The sequence below is a fragment of the Excalfactoria chinensis genome, chromosome 24 (assembly GCF_039878825.1).
Source record: "Excalfactoria chinensis isolate bCotChi1 chromosome 24, bCotChi1.hap2, whole genome shotgun sequence".
Taxonomy (NCBI): Eukaryota; Metazoa; Chordata; class Aves; order Galliformes; family Phasianidae; genus Excalfactoria; species Excalfactoria chinensis.
The window spans coordinates 918218-933447 of record NC_092848.1 but is presented as its reverse complement, the minus strand read 5'-3'; the positions used below and the strand labels follow the sequence as shown (position 1 = coordinate 933447).

Genomic DNA, 15230 nt, shown 5'->3' with positions numbered 1-15230 from the left:
CCACACCCACCCCATCTCCTGCTCCCCCCCAGGCCCAGGCTTTGCGGATGCGCGCGCATGGTGGGTTTATTAGCGTTATTTCGGCATTGTGATGCAGAGAGAGTAAGTGTAACAGCTGCTCCGTGCTCGTGGTGTTTATTGTTACCTAGAGACAGCCCACTGGCTCCTTCCCAGCCCCCCCCCCCCCCCATCCCTCCCCATGCCCCGGCTCCCCACACTCAGATGCAAAATTTATAGCACACAGTCCCCTCACATTAACTCTCTGCCTTCCAGGCTGGGACGGTGCCATGGGATGGGGACAGGGATGGGGACAGGGATGGGTCAGGAGGTGGTGATGGGGGGGGGTTGGACAGCCCTTGTGGTGTGATACCATGAGCCAGATGGGGCTGCTCCATGCGGTGCCATGAGATGCGGTGCCATGAGATGCCGTGCCACCCTGTGCTGTGCCGTGCTGTGCCATGCCATGCTGTGCCACCCGCAGCCCCAGCCGGGCAGCACGCTGTCCCCAAGGAGCCCGTATCCATGGCACAGATAATCCTCCATCCGGGCCGGGTGCCAGCCGAGCTGTGCTGCCTTGGCTGTAATGGGGGGGGGGGGGGGGCGGCCCGGCTGCCCCTCACCATTGGCAGCAACCAAAGGAGCAGTGAGAGGGTTCAACATGGGCCGGGTGAACGGGGTGCTGGGGGGGGAATGGGGTGAGCAGAGGGGGCACAGCTGGGGGGGATGTGGGTGATGGTGGCTGCGGGGGATCTGCCCATGGTGTGAGTTTGGTGCCACAAGTCCCCTTCTCCTTTGTTCTGCTGGGGCTTGGCAGTACAGCACAGCATGGCACAGCATGGCACAGCATGGCACGGCACGGCATGGCACAGCATGGCATGGCATGGCACGGCACGGCACAGTGTGGGATGGCACAGCGTGGCATGGGATGGCACAGAGCATGAAATCACACTGCATGGCCTAGCATGGCACGGCACACACACAGCAATCCTTCAGCCCCCCTACATACAGACCCAGCAGCTCAGCCCCATCCCACCCAACCCCACACCCACTCAGGGGGCAGCAGGGTGACCCCCTACAGCACCGAACCCAAATAGGGCTGCAATGGGGACAGGTGACCCCCACCTCACTGCTCACCCCCCCCCCCCCCACCCCAACCCGCTCCCTCCATCTCTCTCTCAGCAAGTTTTTGATGTGATTACCGGCACTGCATGGTAATTAGTGCTAAACTCATTTGCACAACTACAGTTAATTGGCTACAACAATTAATTAATGTGTTGGAAATTTGGCACCGGAAGAAAAAAAAAAGAGAGAGAGAGAATAAAAAAGTTTGCCATCAGAGCACCAAGGGGGGGGGGGGGCACATAAAGGGGGGGGGGACCCACCTGCAGCCCCCCCCCCCATATCTATATCTTTTGTTCCCCTCTCTCTGCTCCCTTCCCTCCTTCCTTTTCCCTTCTCCTTCCTTTCTAAGTTGGTGGAAAACTCCGCTAAAATCCAGCATGACTGATGAGTGGAGCATGTAAAAATCATTGGGAAAACGTCCTTGGAAGACGAATGCATTTTCAGCAGAATAATTAACTTAATTAACAAATTCGCATGCATATTCATCAGGCTATTAATGTCTTCTCAGCTCAGCTTGACGAACATTGCGGTAATAACCATCTCATTTGCATACCGCATTCTACTGCTATCCAAAAAGAAAAACACACAAAAAGGCGGCCTGCAAAGAGCAAAGAGCCCGCGGGGGGGGGCTCTGCTGCTGCTATGGGGCACGGGGTGGGATGTGGGGTGGGATATGGGGTGGGATATGGGGTAGGATATAGCAGTGTTGGCCCTGTGGGCGGTGCCTGGGTGTCCTTAGCTCCGCCCCCTTTTGCCGCGCCCCGTTTGGCCACGCCCCCATCGGGTCTGGCCACGCCCACTCTGTCTATTGGCCACGCCCACTCTTGGGGTGCACACATGGATGGATGGATGGATGGATGGAGGGATGGATGGAGGGATGGAGGGATGGAGGGATGGAGGGATGGAGGGATGGATGGATGGATGGATGGATGGATGGACGGACATACAGGAAGGTGGCTACAGGGTGATGGATGGGATGGTGATTGGCTGCTTGGACAGACAGACGGATGGGACAGACAGATGCTCTGGTGTCCCACAGGCAGGAAATCGGAGCTTGCTGTGATGTAGGGGCTCCATCTCTTTGATCCCAGCTCCAATTGGGTTTGTGAGGGTGATGTGGACCCAAGAGATGGGGACGGGGACACCAGAGCCCCCACAGAGCCCCCAGCAGGGACCCTCCCACCCCAAGGATGGGGCAGCTCTTGTCCAATCCCCATCCAGAGCTCGTGCTTCCATCCAATCCCCTGCTGGGATCCTCCCTGCTGACCAATCACAGCCAGCCCCACCCTACCACACCCATCCTGCCCGGTAACCTAGTCTATCAGGCTTCGCTCTGTGTCCATTGGGGTGAATCCAGAGACCCCCAGCAGCCCCTCATTGCACGTCCATGCAGCCAGCGGTGCCTGAGCTCATCCCTGCAGAGCAACTGAGGCTCTGCAAGGAGAAAGGCCACAACCACCAGGTCCCCACAGCCTTCCCTTTGTCCCCCAGGCACCCCCAGATGCTCACACCTGGAGGGCAGCCCCATGAGGCTCTTTATGGGGGGGGGGGGAGCTGGCTGTGGGGTGAAGGTCGGGTGAAGGGCTGTATGGGGGAGGTGGGGGGGGGGGGAGGCTGAGTCGCGCCGTGCCAGCTGCACCCGCAGAAAGGCAAATAATTCAGCAGCACCAACCGGAGAGGAATCAGCCCTCGGAGCCACGTGCCAAAATACCAGCAGTAAAGTAGTTAAATTAATCCAGAGCCGAGCGAGGGAGCCTGCGAGAGCCGGCTTGGGCCCCGATCCAAAGGAGTTAATGTCCCACAGTATGATCGATTAGTTGTCAGATGTGATTTCAAACCAATACAAGATGAATAGCATAATTTTCCTTCTCTCATTTTAGACAGAATTAAGAACCCATTAGCTAACACAAATTTTTTGGCAACTTTAATAAAAAGCTCCCATCGACGTTTGTAACAAACACTCCCCCAGGTCCCCCCCCCCCCCCCCCAAATTCGCCCTCGTTTTGCCTGGTGTCACGCAGTGGGGACACAGCCCTGACCCTATGCTGAGAGGTGACACCCATAAGAAGCCAACCCCAATGCCCATAGAGGGTCCCACTGTTGTTTAGGCTGATGATAGCGATGCCCGCGGAGGGGTTTCCCTTATAGCCATGGGTCGGGGTGTGCTCAGTCTTTGAGGGGTCTCGGTGCCACGCGTGTGATGAGCAGGCAGGTCTCAGCGCCGGGGCTTTGTGCCGTGAGGGGACTCGTCAAGGACAAACCTTGCACAAGCTGCTCCTGCCCATGTGCCCGCAGGCGCGGGGCCGCCGTGCCAGCCCAGCCGTGGCCATTATGGCTGCACGCGCCAGCTGCGGCCGCACGATCCCCCATCCCTGGGGAGGCTGGGAGGGGGTTTAAGGGGAAGGGGGGGGGGGGAGCCGGGCACTGTGCCACAGCCAGGGCTGCCACCGCCCACCGTGGTGCCAAGCTGAGAGCTGTGAGGTGGGCTGGGGTGATGGGTGAGGGGCTTTGGGATGAGGGCACGGCAGTGGGGGAGGCCCAGAGATTGGGACACCCAGAGCAAGATGGAGAGGGGGGTTCTGCCCCCAAATGATGAGGGTGGCATGGAGCACACATGAAAGGTGCCCCATTTGCAGCTGATTCAGCCCTGCAAGGAGGTGACGACCCATGGAGCAGCCAGGGGTCCCCATACAGCCCCTCTTGCTGGGGGAACACAAGGGCAAAGCCCCCCCCCCCCTTCCTGCACCTCTGCTGGATCTCTGGATTTTAGGCACCAAATGGGGTTGAATTAGGATTATTATCACAGCTGTTCTAAATGTAATTAGTTTTTGCTCTGAAGTTGTTTGCTTTGCCGGGATTACGGCACAATCCAGCCCATCCGCCCGGCTCGAACTTGAGAAAGGCTTTAATTACTCTAATAAAGAGGACGCCGGGTTAATTTGATGATTCCAAAGGTGTGTTTTTCAATTACATTTAACCAAAATAATAATAATAATATATATATATATATATAAAGGATTTACAGTTGGGCTAAATTGAATTAGGAATGGACAGGAAGGCCAGGCCAGGCGGGCTGCTCATGGGGACAGCAGGACCTTGGCCATCAGCATCTGTCTGAGGTGTGACATCTGTCTGTCCCGCTCTGTGTCTGCAATCTGTCTTGCAGCACGGATGGACACACAGCCCCATCTGGGACAGAGCAGGTCGGGGCTTTGCAGCACTGCAGGGCTGTTCCCATGTCCCCAGCTCGGTGCCCAGCATTGGAGAGCTGCGGGTGCGCAGAGGGATGGAAGGGAGTTGTGTGTCCTGGCTGACAGCAGCCCATCGAGGCAGAGGGGATCCAGCTGTGAGCACGAGGAACATGCAGGAGGAGAAAGGCTGGGCGCTGCCACCCGCTGCAGACCTCCAGTGAGCCCGGCCGTGCCGAGCTGCCAAGAGAAATGGGCAGAGTACGGGATGAACGCAGGCCAAGGCAGGGCTGCGATGCAGCCGCCGTAAATCAGCTTTTAAGTAGCAACAAAATGGACATTTCCCATATGAAATGTGCCACCGGCTGCCATGGAGAGGGGGGTGAGGGGAAGGAGTGCAGGAGGTGCAGGTCTGGGATGGGGTGCTGAGGTGGGGATGGGGGTCGTAGACACAGATGGGGCATCTTGAGGTGCTGAGGGGATGGGGTGTGGGATGGGGTCATGGGAAGGGAAGGGAAGGGAAGGGAAGGGAAGGGAAGGGAAGGGAAGGGAAGGGAAGGGAAGGGAAGGGAAGGGAAGGGAAGGGAAGGGAAGGGAAGGGAAGGGAAGGGAAGGGAAGGGAAGGGAAGGGAAGGAAGGTTCCCCACGGCCATGCAGAGTGCTCAGGTGGGCACCACCTGCTCTCACTGCTCCTGGCCAGCGCTGGCCCCGTTCCTGCTGGATCTGAGCCCCTGTGGGGCTGAGTCTCCTTCCTACCCCCAAAGCCTGGGAGTGCTGGGTGGGAGGGGTCCCTTTTGCAGACCCCTGGCTGCTGCCCCGTCTCTGCTGGTCCACTCTTCTCTCTGCTCCGTCACACATCTACGTGCCCTTTCCCACGGGGACACGGAGTCCTCTCTGGGGATACGGGGAGGGGACACGCGGGGATGCGGTGAAGGGGCCGAGGGGACGGAGGGGACACGGGCGGGACGGAGCCGTGCCGGGTTTTTCCGGCGGGGCTGCCAGGCTGTGCAGCATTCCGGAGTACCAGGCATTTGCTCGGCGGGCCGTGCCAGCAGGCATTGGCAGGTTTGGAGCTTCGCAGCGATTCCAGGCACAGATGTCCTTGTTTTAACTCCTCGCCGATGAATCCTGGCAGGCCGCGCTGGGGGAGGGGGGCGGCTCGGCAGCCCCCGGTGCACCGGGGCTCGTTGCCAGCCCGACCCGCCCCGGCGGCCGCTCGGGGGACACCGACGAACCCGTGGCCGCCCCGCGCAGACGGGGCCGCCGCAGCCCCTCTCGGCCCCTCGGGGACCCGGGAGCGGTCCGGGCCGTCGGGGCGGTCCCGATAGCGGCGGCGGTCCCGGCTCCGCAGCTCGGCGGGCTCCCAGCGCCGGCAGCATCCGTTTTTTATGGTATCTGCAATTTTGGCAGAAATCTGTCTTTAATTTAGCTGTCCATATAAAAATCCGCACTGTATAATAATGAACAGATGCCATGAAATTTAAACTGAAGCAATGACTCCTCCTTCCCCCCCCCTCGGCTGGCACTCGCCGGTGGCAGCGGCGATCGGAGCTGGCTCTGCCCTCGTACCCCCGCTGAGCTCCGAAGGGTCGGGAAGGGCGGGCGGGGGGCACCGGGGCACCGGGACGGGTCGGAGCGAGGCCCGGGGGCGGGGAGGGGGCAATCAGCCCCATCCTGGTCCTGCCCGGAGGAACCCGGACTGAGCACGATAGAAACAAACTCGTTGTGCTCTCCCGGTCCACAATGATGCGGGTTACCCGTGAGCCCCGCACCGGCCCTCGGAGAGGCTTTAGTCACACGGAACCGCGGCTGCTCCCGGCTCGCTCCGGTGAAGCTTTGCACCAGAGCCGTGTAACGAAACCTCACACCTCGCCCGTGCACCGGAGCGGGATTTACACGGGAGCCGAGCACGGGGAGCTGGCAGTGGCTCCGCACCGCGCTCCGTGCGGGGCCGCATTGCGGGGCCGCTCCGCGCCCGAACAGCCGGGAGAGATCCCGCATCTCCGCGTGTCACCGGGCGCCGGCAAACAGAATTACGGGGAATTAAAAGATAAACGGCAGCAGCCGAACGGAGCCGTTCGAGCCCGTCCCGGCCGCACCGCACAGAGTCCCCCGACTCCGACCCCACAGCCCGGCGAGCTCCGGGGCTTTTCCCCCGGGGAAAACGTTCCGTTCCCGAAGACGGGCTGGAGCCGTCGGAAGAGGCTTCGTCCGTCTGTGGGGAGCGGCGGGCAGAGGCTGCTCGGTGGGGACGGGTCCGGTTCTTTGGGGCAGGAGCGGATCCGCTGCCAGCGAACCGCGGTCCCGAACTTGCCAGATTTTCCCCTAATCCCGAGGTGGGGACACGCTGCCCACGCCGCCAACACGCGTGTTTTCCACCGAGGAACCCGGGAGATCCATTCCAGCACAGCGACTCCGTGGGGCCCAGAATCGAGAGCCCATTCCGCGGCCCTGCCCGGAGCCCGGTGCCGTCGGGGCGAGCTGGGGCTGAGTCCCGGTTGTCGGGGATGGGAAATGGACCGGCGGCGGTTGGCAGCGAGAGGCGGACGGGCACGGAGCCCGTTCAGCACCACCGCGGTGGACAGCTCCGCGCCGGGCACGTGGCACCGCGCAGCGTCGGGCTCCGCAAACCGAACGGACCGGTACCGGATCCCGGGCTCCGGGCCGACCCTGCGGGCACCTTGTCCGCCACCGAACCTCCGGTTTCGGTCCCGCAGAGCGGTGCCAGCCCCGAGCCGGCGGAGCGAGGCCCGTCCCAGAACCGCCGTCCCCCGGGGAGCGGAGCGGCGTCGCGTCCGAGCCGGCACCGAGCTCCGGTTCCCGGTGCCCTCATTGGTACGGAGGGAGGTGAGGGGGGGGACACACCGCCTCCCGGTCCCGGGGGGGACACCCGTGGGGCAGAGCAGCGTTATATCAGCGCCTCCCCGCCGCGGGCCGCGCACTCGGGCTCCGGGAACGGCGGAACGACGGAACGAGCGGCGGAACCGGAGCGGAACCGGACGGGGAGCGCGGGACGGAGGGTGGGGGGGGGGGGGTAAAAAGTGGGGGGTAGACCGTGCCGCTGCCCCCCGGTCGGAAGGAAAGGGGCGAAGGCGGCGGAGTCAACATTGAATATTTATTAATCGCCGTCGAAGGCCGCTCGGTAATTACAGGGCAGAGCGGGCCGGGCGGGGGGCTCCGGGGGCGGTGCATGCAGAGGTGGTGCCGGGACCCCCCAGCTCCGCTCCCCGAGCGATGTCCGCGGTGCGGCGGGGTGGGGGGGGTGGGGGGGGGGGTCGGGCGCTGGGGGGGCTGTTGCATATCGTTGGCCAGAGATATTTATTCATCGAAATGAAACGGAACAGAAACACGAAAGCACTTCTGGTGTCGGACAGGCGGGTCCCATTTGCTACAACGGTTTGTTTTTTGTTTTTTGTTTTAAGTTTGTTTCTTTCTTTACGGTTTTTTTGTTTTGTTTTTTTTTTTCCTCTTTTTTTAAATTTTTTTTTCTTTTTTTTTTCTTTGTTTTTTTTGCAAAAGTTTTGGGGTTTTTTTTTCCCCGTTTTTTTATTTGTTTTCCTTGTTTTTTTTTCTGAAGCGTTTCTCCATCGTTCTCCTCCTTTCCCCGCTCTCTATAATGACGCCGTTTGTTTCCTCCACGCTGATCCGGGCAGCATCACGAGCAGCCTCAGCTCTCCGCTTCCACAGCAGCTCCCGACCGAAGGGATCCATCCATCCGACCGGACGCAGCTCCGACCCGGGGCCGATCATCCCCTCCGCATCCCCCCCATCCCCGCAGCTCCCTCTCGCAGAGCTGCGGGCTGCCCCGCTCCGTTCCCCGGCTCCTCCAGCTCGGTAAAACCGGGGCCGGTTTTTCATCCTTTTTTTCTCTCTCTTTTTCCTTTTTCTCTCTTTATTATTATTATTATTTTTTCCTCTTTGCGTTCGTTTCTTTTTTTTTCCATTTCATGATTTTTTTTTCTTTTTTTTTTTTCCTTTTTTTTTTTTCCTTTTTTTTTTTTTTCCTCTTTTTTTTTTTTCCCCTTTTTTTTTCTTTTAAAACAGGTAAAAAAAACGTCCTGACACAACACAACGCGCTGCGAGAGGAAACTCCGGGCACCGGGGGGTTGAAAGAGAGGAAGGGGAGGGAAGGAGGGGGGGGCGGGATCGGGGCCGGGCCGGACCCCCCCAAAGCAAAGTGCATCTTTGAGCGTCCGCCGGGCCGGGCCTGCTTGCATAGATAGAAATATTGGAATCTCCGTTTCGCCTCTTTATTGCTTCGGAAAGTTTCGTTCCGCGCCGTAACGCGTTTCTCCTCTCGCTCCCACGGGGGTGTCCAACGCTCGGGGGGGCTCACGGCGGCGGAGGTGGGGTTGGGGGGTTTGGGGGCGGGGGGGGACGGAATGGGGGGGGAAACGGCCCAAAACGGTGAAGGGTGGAGAAAGAAGGAGGAGGGGATGCGGTGGTGGTTGGAGGGGGGAGGATGAGGGTGAAATAAGAAACGAAATAAAGAAGAAACGACGCGGTTTGAACCAGAGCCCCAGGAAGGGCTGCGTGCGTTCCTGGTCACCGCCCCCGGGGTGGGGGGGGAGGAGGGGAGAAAGGTGGGGAGATGGAGGGGGTAAATGATAATAATTAAAAAGCAAGGCAAATTGGATAAAGAATAAAAATAGTAAAAAGGAGGAGCGGGGGGGGAGACAAAAAAGGGAAAGAAAATGGAAAAAAAAATGATCCGAAACAAATAAAAGGGGGGACAGAGAGGGGGGAAGAATCGTCCGAAAAGGGGGGAAATGGTCCAAAAAAAAGCACTTTGTCCCCACGGGGCTCAGGACCCGCTGCCGGGCCGGGTCCCGCTATTGCACCAAAGCCCGCGGCGGAGCCCCGGGGTGGGGGGTCGGGGGGGGGGTCAGTTGTGGAAGAAGGCGTTGAGCTCCTCGTACATGGGGCCCCGCTCGTGCGGGAGGTGCATATCGTAGGGGAAGAGGTTCTCGGAGTGCACCCCCCCGCGCACCCCCGCCGAACCGAAGACCAGATTGTGGCCGGCGGGGCGGGAGCCGGGCAGCGCCGAGTAGTGCATAGAGTAGTGGTAGCTTTTCTCGTGGTCGGGGGAAGAGTCTTGCTTGAGGGAGAAGTTGCCGTTAATGCACAGCGGGGGGCTGAGCCCGCCGTCGTACTCCGAGCTGTTGTAATCGGGGGACGCGTTGCCGTAGAGGCTCTCGTAAGCGGTCGCGCAGTAGCTGTGTGTCCTCAGCCCGTGCGAGCCCGGCCCGGCGGGCGGGGGGCACTGCGCGGCGGCCAACCGCGAGCAGGGATAGGGGTAGGGGTGCACGGCGAACGACGCGTTGGGGCCGTGGTAGCGGCCGCCCTCCTGGCCCTGCTCCGTCAGGAAGTTGCGGGAGTTGAGCTGCAGGCAGCCGGCCACCAGGTTGGTGGTGGGTTGCGAGAGCCCCTTGCACAGAGTCTGCACGTAGGAGACCAGGTCGGGCCGTTTGCCCGAGCGCAGGATCTCGGAGAGAGCCCAGATGTAGTTCTTGGCCAGGCGCAGCGTCTCGATCTTGGAGAGCTTTTGGGTCTTGGAGTAGCAGGGCACGACCTTGCGCAGGTTGTCCAGGGCCGCGTTCAGGTCGTGCATGCGGTTCCGCTCGCGGGCGTTCGCCTTCTGCCGCCGCAGCTTGGAGCGCTCCAGGCGCGCCTTGGTCATCTTGCGCTTCTTGGGGCCGCGCTTCTTGGGCCGCTCGCCCTCCGCCTCCTCCAGGCCTTCCTCCTCCTCCTCCTCCTCCTCCTCGTCCCCGCCTAGCTCCCCTTCCTCCTTGCTCTCCCCCAGCGAGCCCTCGGGCGGCTCCTCGGGGAGGGCGCAGCCCTTACCCTTCCGCTCCTCCTTGTCGCTGCGGGCATCCTCCTCGCACTCCTCGGCCCAGCTGGAGAATTTCTGAACTTCGGGGATCAGGCTGGGCTCGCTGAAAAGTCGCGTCAACATGATGGCTGCAGCGGGGGGGGGGGGGGCAAAGAGCGCAGCGTTACCGCGGAGCCCCGCACCGCACCGCGCGGAGCCGCCGTTCCCCGCCGCCGGGAGCGGCCCCCGATGCGGCGAAAACGAATGCGCCGCGGGGCCGCCCCCCGCCGCCCCCCGCCCGAGTTCGCCGGCACCGGGGGCACCGGGGCGCCGCTCGGGGCGGGGCGCCGCGCACCGGGTCCCCCCCCCCCGCCTCTCCGTCGGCCGCCGCCCCCCCTCCGGGCTCTCTCCCCTCCCCTCCGCCGCCGCTTCCCGGACCGGGCCCCGGTTCCAACATCTGCGCCCCCGCCCCTCGCCCCCCCCTCGCCCCGCTGCCCCGCGGGTCGCGGCCCCTCTTGGACGCCTCCAACTTTTCGGACGCGGAACGGAGCGGCTCCGGCCACGGTTCCATCACAGCCGCCGTCCCGGGGCCGGAGCTCAGAGCCGCGGCCGCGCCCCCCCACACACACCTCGACCCCCTCCCCTATACCTTCCTCCCCCGACCCCCCGCCGCCCCGGGCCCTTCCTCCGCACCCCACCGCCCGGGGCTCCCGAGGAGCGCGGCCCGCAAAATGCGGCTGCACCGAAAGGCGAAGCGGCGGGGGGCGGCGGGGGCGACCGGGGCAGGACCCCACCTCGGGGTGAGGGGGCCTGGGGGAACGGGCGGTGGTCCCGGCGGGGTCACTCCCCGGGGCTGAGCGGTGCGGTGGGGTCAGGGCGGGGGGCGCCGCCCGGGGCGTGGAACGGGGGCGCCGCGGGAGAGAGGGGGGGCGGCTCCGCCGGGCGGGGGCCCCCGGGGGCGGCGGCGCGGCGGTTCCGCGGCGATTTCGTTGATGCGGTGCGGCCGCCGCTGCCCGCTCCGTCCCGGCGGGACCGCACCTCCCCGGGAGCCCCGGGCGCGGCCACCGTGGGGGGGGGGAGGGGGGAGGAGGGGGGATGGAGGAGGTTGAAAATGCCCCGAACCCCCCCGGGAGGGGTCGGGGTAAAAATGCCACCTGCGGGGCCGGCGGGGATGGGGGGGAAGCGAAGGATGGGGGAGAACGAAAGAAGGGGAAAAAAGGGCGAGACGTGGCGGAGAAACCAAACCAACATGGAAGTTGCCTTTTCTCCATTCAAGTTTCCTCGCTGCCCTCCCAGCCCTCCACTTCTTACATAACTCACCTTCGGCGCTGACTGGAGGAATTCTTATTTCATTGTTCCCAGCATCTTCTGGGAGCGGGACGTGGCTCCTTGAGGTGCTCCAGCCTCCTGCAGTCCTCTATCCAAAAGGAGGCGAGAGTGGCATCTCTACCCAGCAAAGGGGGTACCAGCTCTGCTGCCAGTGCCATATGGTTGGCACGTCATGCGCGAGAGCTATCACATGAGAGCTAATGATTGACATGCGCTTGCATTCAGGGAGATTTGTCTCTCTGGGGAAGGAGGACTCGCCATCTGTCACTCTGTACTCAAAAAAAAAAAAAGAAAAAAGAAAAAGAAAAAAAAAATACACACAAAAAAAACTCAACCCTTCCAAATCTCCAGATCTGCCTCCATGCTGCAAAATGGGACCTGGGCGAGATGCAGGAGATGATAGAAGGGCTGGGGATGAACAATGGAGAGCAAGCAGGGCGCTGGAGCCGGGCTTACGGGGCGGCCTGGGTGTGATGGGGGCAGCCGGGGGTGCTGGCTGAGGGGGGGATGCCACAGGGAGCCTCATTGCGAGCTGGCATCGGCGGATGGCTGCACACAGAGCGCGGCTCGCCCGGCTGCGTCCCCACCCGCTGCTGCAGAGCGAGGCCCGGTGTGGGTTGGGGGCTGCGGGTGGGCACGGCCCGTGGGAGCTGGCAGCGTGGCCGGTGCCCGTTTTGGCCGTGCCGGTGTGGGCAGAGGGTGAGTACGGCACGGGGAGGGCTGTGGGTCCCCATGTGTGGTGGCATCACTGTTCATCCTGGACCACTCCGGCACCCCCCGGGCTGCACGGCTGTGCCATCCTTTCTCTGCAAACCCAGCAGCACAGCCCTGCACAAATGCATCCAGCTCTCAGCACCTTCCTACGTGTGTGCATGCGCCGGCATGTGTGTGTACATGCATGCAGACCTGCATGCGTGCACGTGTGTGAACCATCTCTCCCATGCAGCAGGGCACACAGTGAGCCCTGAGGCCGTGGGTCCCCCAGTGCTGATGGCTGAGGCCGTGCTGTGCTGCAGTGCCACCCACGAGGCCTTTGTCTGCCATGTGCTGCTGGTCCTCTCCAGCCCCGTGCCCCTGTGCTGTGCATTGGCACCACTGGCACCTTTGGTGTGCCTGGAAGTCACTGATCCCCAGGCCCTGTGCCTGCAGTCAGCCCCATGCATGCTCTTTTGCCTTGTTGAGGTGACCGTGTGTGACCACAGACTGTGGGCCCTGCACTGTGCACCGTTCACCCTGTGCCATGCGTTGAATGGGGACACGTCCCAGGGCAGAGCATGGGGACACCCCTGGGTACCCTGTGTCCATGGGTGCCCCACCGCCAGGCACGGCCACTGCTCTCACTCTGCCCTGGTGCTGTCACCTCCTCCTGGCCACTGCAGCTCTGCCCAGCTCTGTCCCCTCTATCCCTGACTCAAGTGACACAGATGACAGCCCCGTGTCCCCAGACAGGCCTGGCCACTCTGTGGGGACGCAGTGGCAGGGGTGGCAGTGGGGGCTGCTCCCTGCGTGCAGACAAAGGACTCTCCATGCCCATCCACAGGTTCTGTGCCAGCGCCCTCATCTCCCACTGCCCCGGTGCAGGTGACGGGGCTGGCACATAACAGGGGACCTCGACCAGCAGTGTGTGTGTGTGGGGGGACATCTCGTGCTGTCACTCATGGCTGTGGCCAAGCAGATGGCACCTGGGCTGAAGCTGGGAGAGGCAGGGCCCGGCCGTGCCGGTGTCGGTGCCACGTCTACCCGCAGTGCCCTGCGAGGGTGAGAGTGCAGCACATCCCAGTGCTTCCCACAGCACAGCTCCAGCTCGCTCTGTCTGTGCCCTCTGAGCCCCATGAGCCTCCAAGCCTCTGGAGCTGCCTGAGGCTGAGGAGCTGCCCAAGGGTCAGTGAGAATCACGGCCATGCGGGGACAGGGCCAGGAGGATCCTCACGCCGCAGCCGTCGCATCCATGTCGCCTCATTAGCAGCAGGCGCGTGGCGAGGGCTGGGAGCGGGCCGGCACCTCATCAGCATGCACAGCCGCTTGGAGGGAGAAGAAAGTGGAGACATGAAACGGGGAGAGCAGATGAAAGGGGAGCGGGGAGATGAAAACCCAAACTGGCTGCTTAATTGCACCAGGGCTGTGGTGGAGGTGGAGAGCTTCAGCCGGCCCGTGAGGGACCTCCGTACTGTCCCAGTGCTGTCCCTTCCGCTGGAGGAGGCGCAGAGCACAGCGGCCCCATCCAGATTTGGGAGCAGGGCTGTGTGACGGCTCCGGCCCTACATGCTGTAGGGTTTGCAGGTGAGGCACCAGAGCCGGGCGCTGCGCTGCCCAACAGATCCCCTTCTTCTTACAGTTCCATCCTGCAGCAGGAGGGCAGCGGATGGGGACAGTGCCCAGAGCGGTGGCATCATCCGGAGGTGGGTGACGTGACTCGGCCGGCGGTGACAGGAGGGGACCCGTGGGCATTTGGGGGAGGATGGTCCGCTGCGAGGGCACCGCGCTGGGACACGGGGGGGGGGTCCTGGCCGCTCTCTGTGGGGCTGAGCACAGCAGGGCCGGCTCGGGGCTGATTCGGCGTCTCCCCGCGAGGCGCGGCGGGGGGGCTGAGCTGCCAGATGGAGCCGGCTCCGTGCTGCAATATTTCTGGGAGGTGAAGGCTGCGAGAGATGGATGCGCGCGGCACAGCCACCGCCGGGGATGTGGCAGCACGGGAAGGGAGCGGAGGGAGTCGTGTTGCATGTCCCTGTCCTCGTCCCCATCCCCGTCCCCATCCCTGAGGCCTTTGGGGATGATCAGCCCCGAGCCCCTGGAGCAGCTTTGCCTCGTGGGACACGTCCCTGTGTGCATTGGAGCCGGTGGTGAGCGGGTCACGGTCTGTGGGGCAACAGCATCTATGGGGATGAGGCCACGGGGGCAATGCCTGTGCCTGTCTGCAGCGGGACAGCGCTGTCCTGGGTTGTCCGGAGAGCCCTGGGGGGAGGAATTGTGTGGCAGAGGGAAACTGAGGCACAGGGAGAGGAAAAGGGTGGCCCTGCAGGGAGAGGGGTTTGGACTCCACTGAGAGCTGGGGGCTGTGTGAGAATTCCATTTCTTTTGCAGGAGGAGGATGGAGAGGGGCTGCGACCAAACAAGGGGCTCTGGACAGGACGCTGTCCCCGCTGCTGTCCCGTCCTGCCCAGCTGTGGACTCAGTTTTATGGCACGAGGTGTTCATTGGGATGGTGACACACTGGGAATTGTTTGGTGGGAAAGTGCCAGAGCTGCAACCGTGCAGAGCTGGGGGGGCCTCAGGGGGAGGATGAGGATCCTGGGGTACATGTGCCCTTCGTCACCCATCACCAGGCAGGATGTGAAGGTACTGCTGTGTCACCAGAGCTCCTATCCATGGGGTAGGTGACAAGGCCGCCCTGTGAGGCCCACGATGTGCTGTGATGTCACAACAGCTGGGCTATGATGTCAGAATGGCTGAGCTGTGACATCACAACTGCTGGACTATGACGTCACAATGGCTGCGTTGTGACGTCACAATGGCAGGACTGTGACGTCACAATGGCAGGACTGTGACGTCACAATGGCTGTGTTGTGACGTCACAATAGCAGGACTGTGACGTCACAATGGCAGGGGTGGGAGCTCAGCAGTGCCACCGGTGCGGGCACAGCCATGTGTGGGTGACGAAGAGCTGCTGGCAGATGGCGTCTGCTCAGGGGCTGCCACAAGGATGGGAGGGGGGGCACGTGGTGCACGGATGCTGCCTTTAACTGTGCACCCCCACAAGACCCCCCCCCCCAGCCAGCAGA

The 15230-nt window shown here is 62.5% G+C and overlaps 1 protein-coding gene and 1 long non-coding RNA gene across 2 annotated transcripts; one reads left to right on the top strand and one right to left on the bottom strand.

The window, feature by feature from the left end:
- Positions 1-8290: 8290 nt before the first annotated feature.
- On the bottom strand, positions 8291-11620 carry NEUROD2 (neuronal differentiation 2). The gene is made up of 2 exons (XM_072356824.1): positions 11443-11620; positions 8291-10271 (listed from the first exon to the last, which is right to left on the bottom strand). The coding sequence occupies exon 2, from the start codon at positions 10264-10266 to the stop codon at positions 9196-9198; it is 1071 nt and encodes a 356-aa protein (XP_072212925.1). The 5' UTR covers positions 10267-10271; positions 11443-11620; the 3' UTR covers positions 8291-9195.
- Positions 11621-11970: 350 nt separating this feature from the next.
- LOC140262436 (uncharacterized) lies at positions 11971-14979 on the top strand. Its single transcript, XR_011905833.1, has 3 exons — positions 11971-12150; positions 13787-13850; positions 14533-14979. It is a non-coding gene; the product is annotated as an uncharacterized lncRNA (long non-coding RNA).
- The last annotated feature ends 251 nt before the right edge of the window (positions 14980-15230 follow it).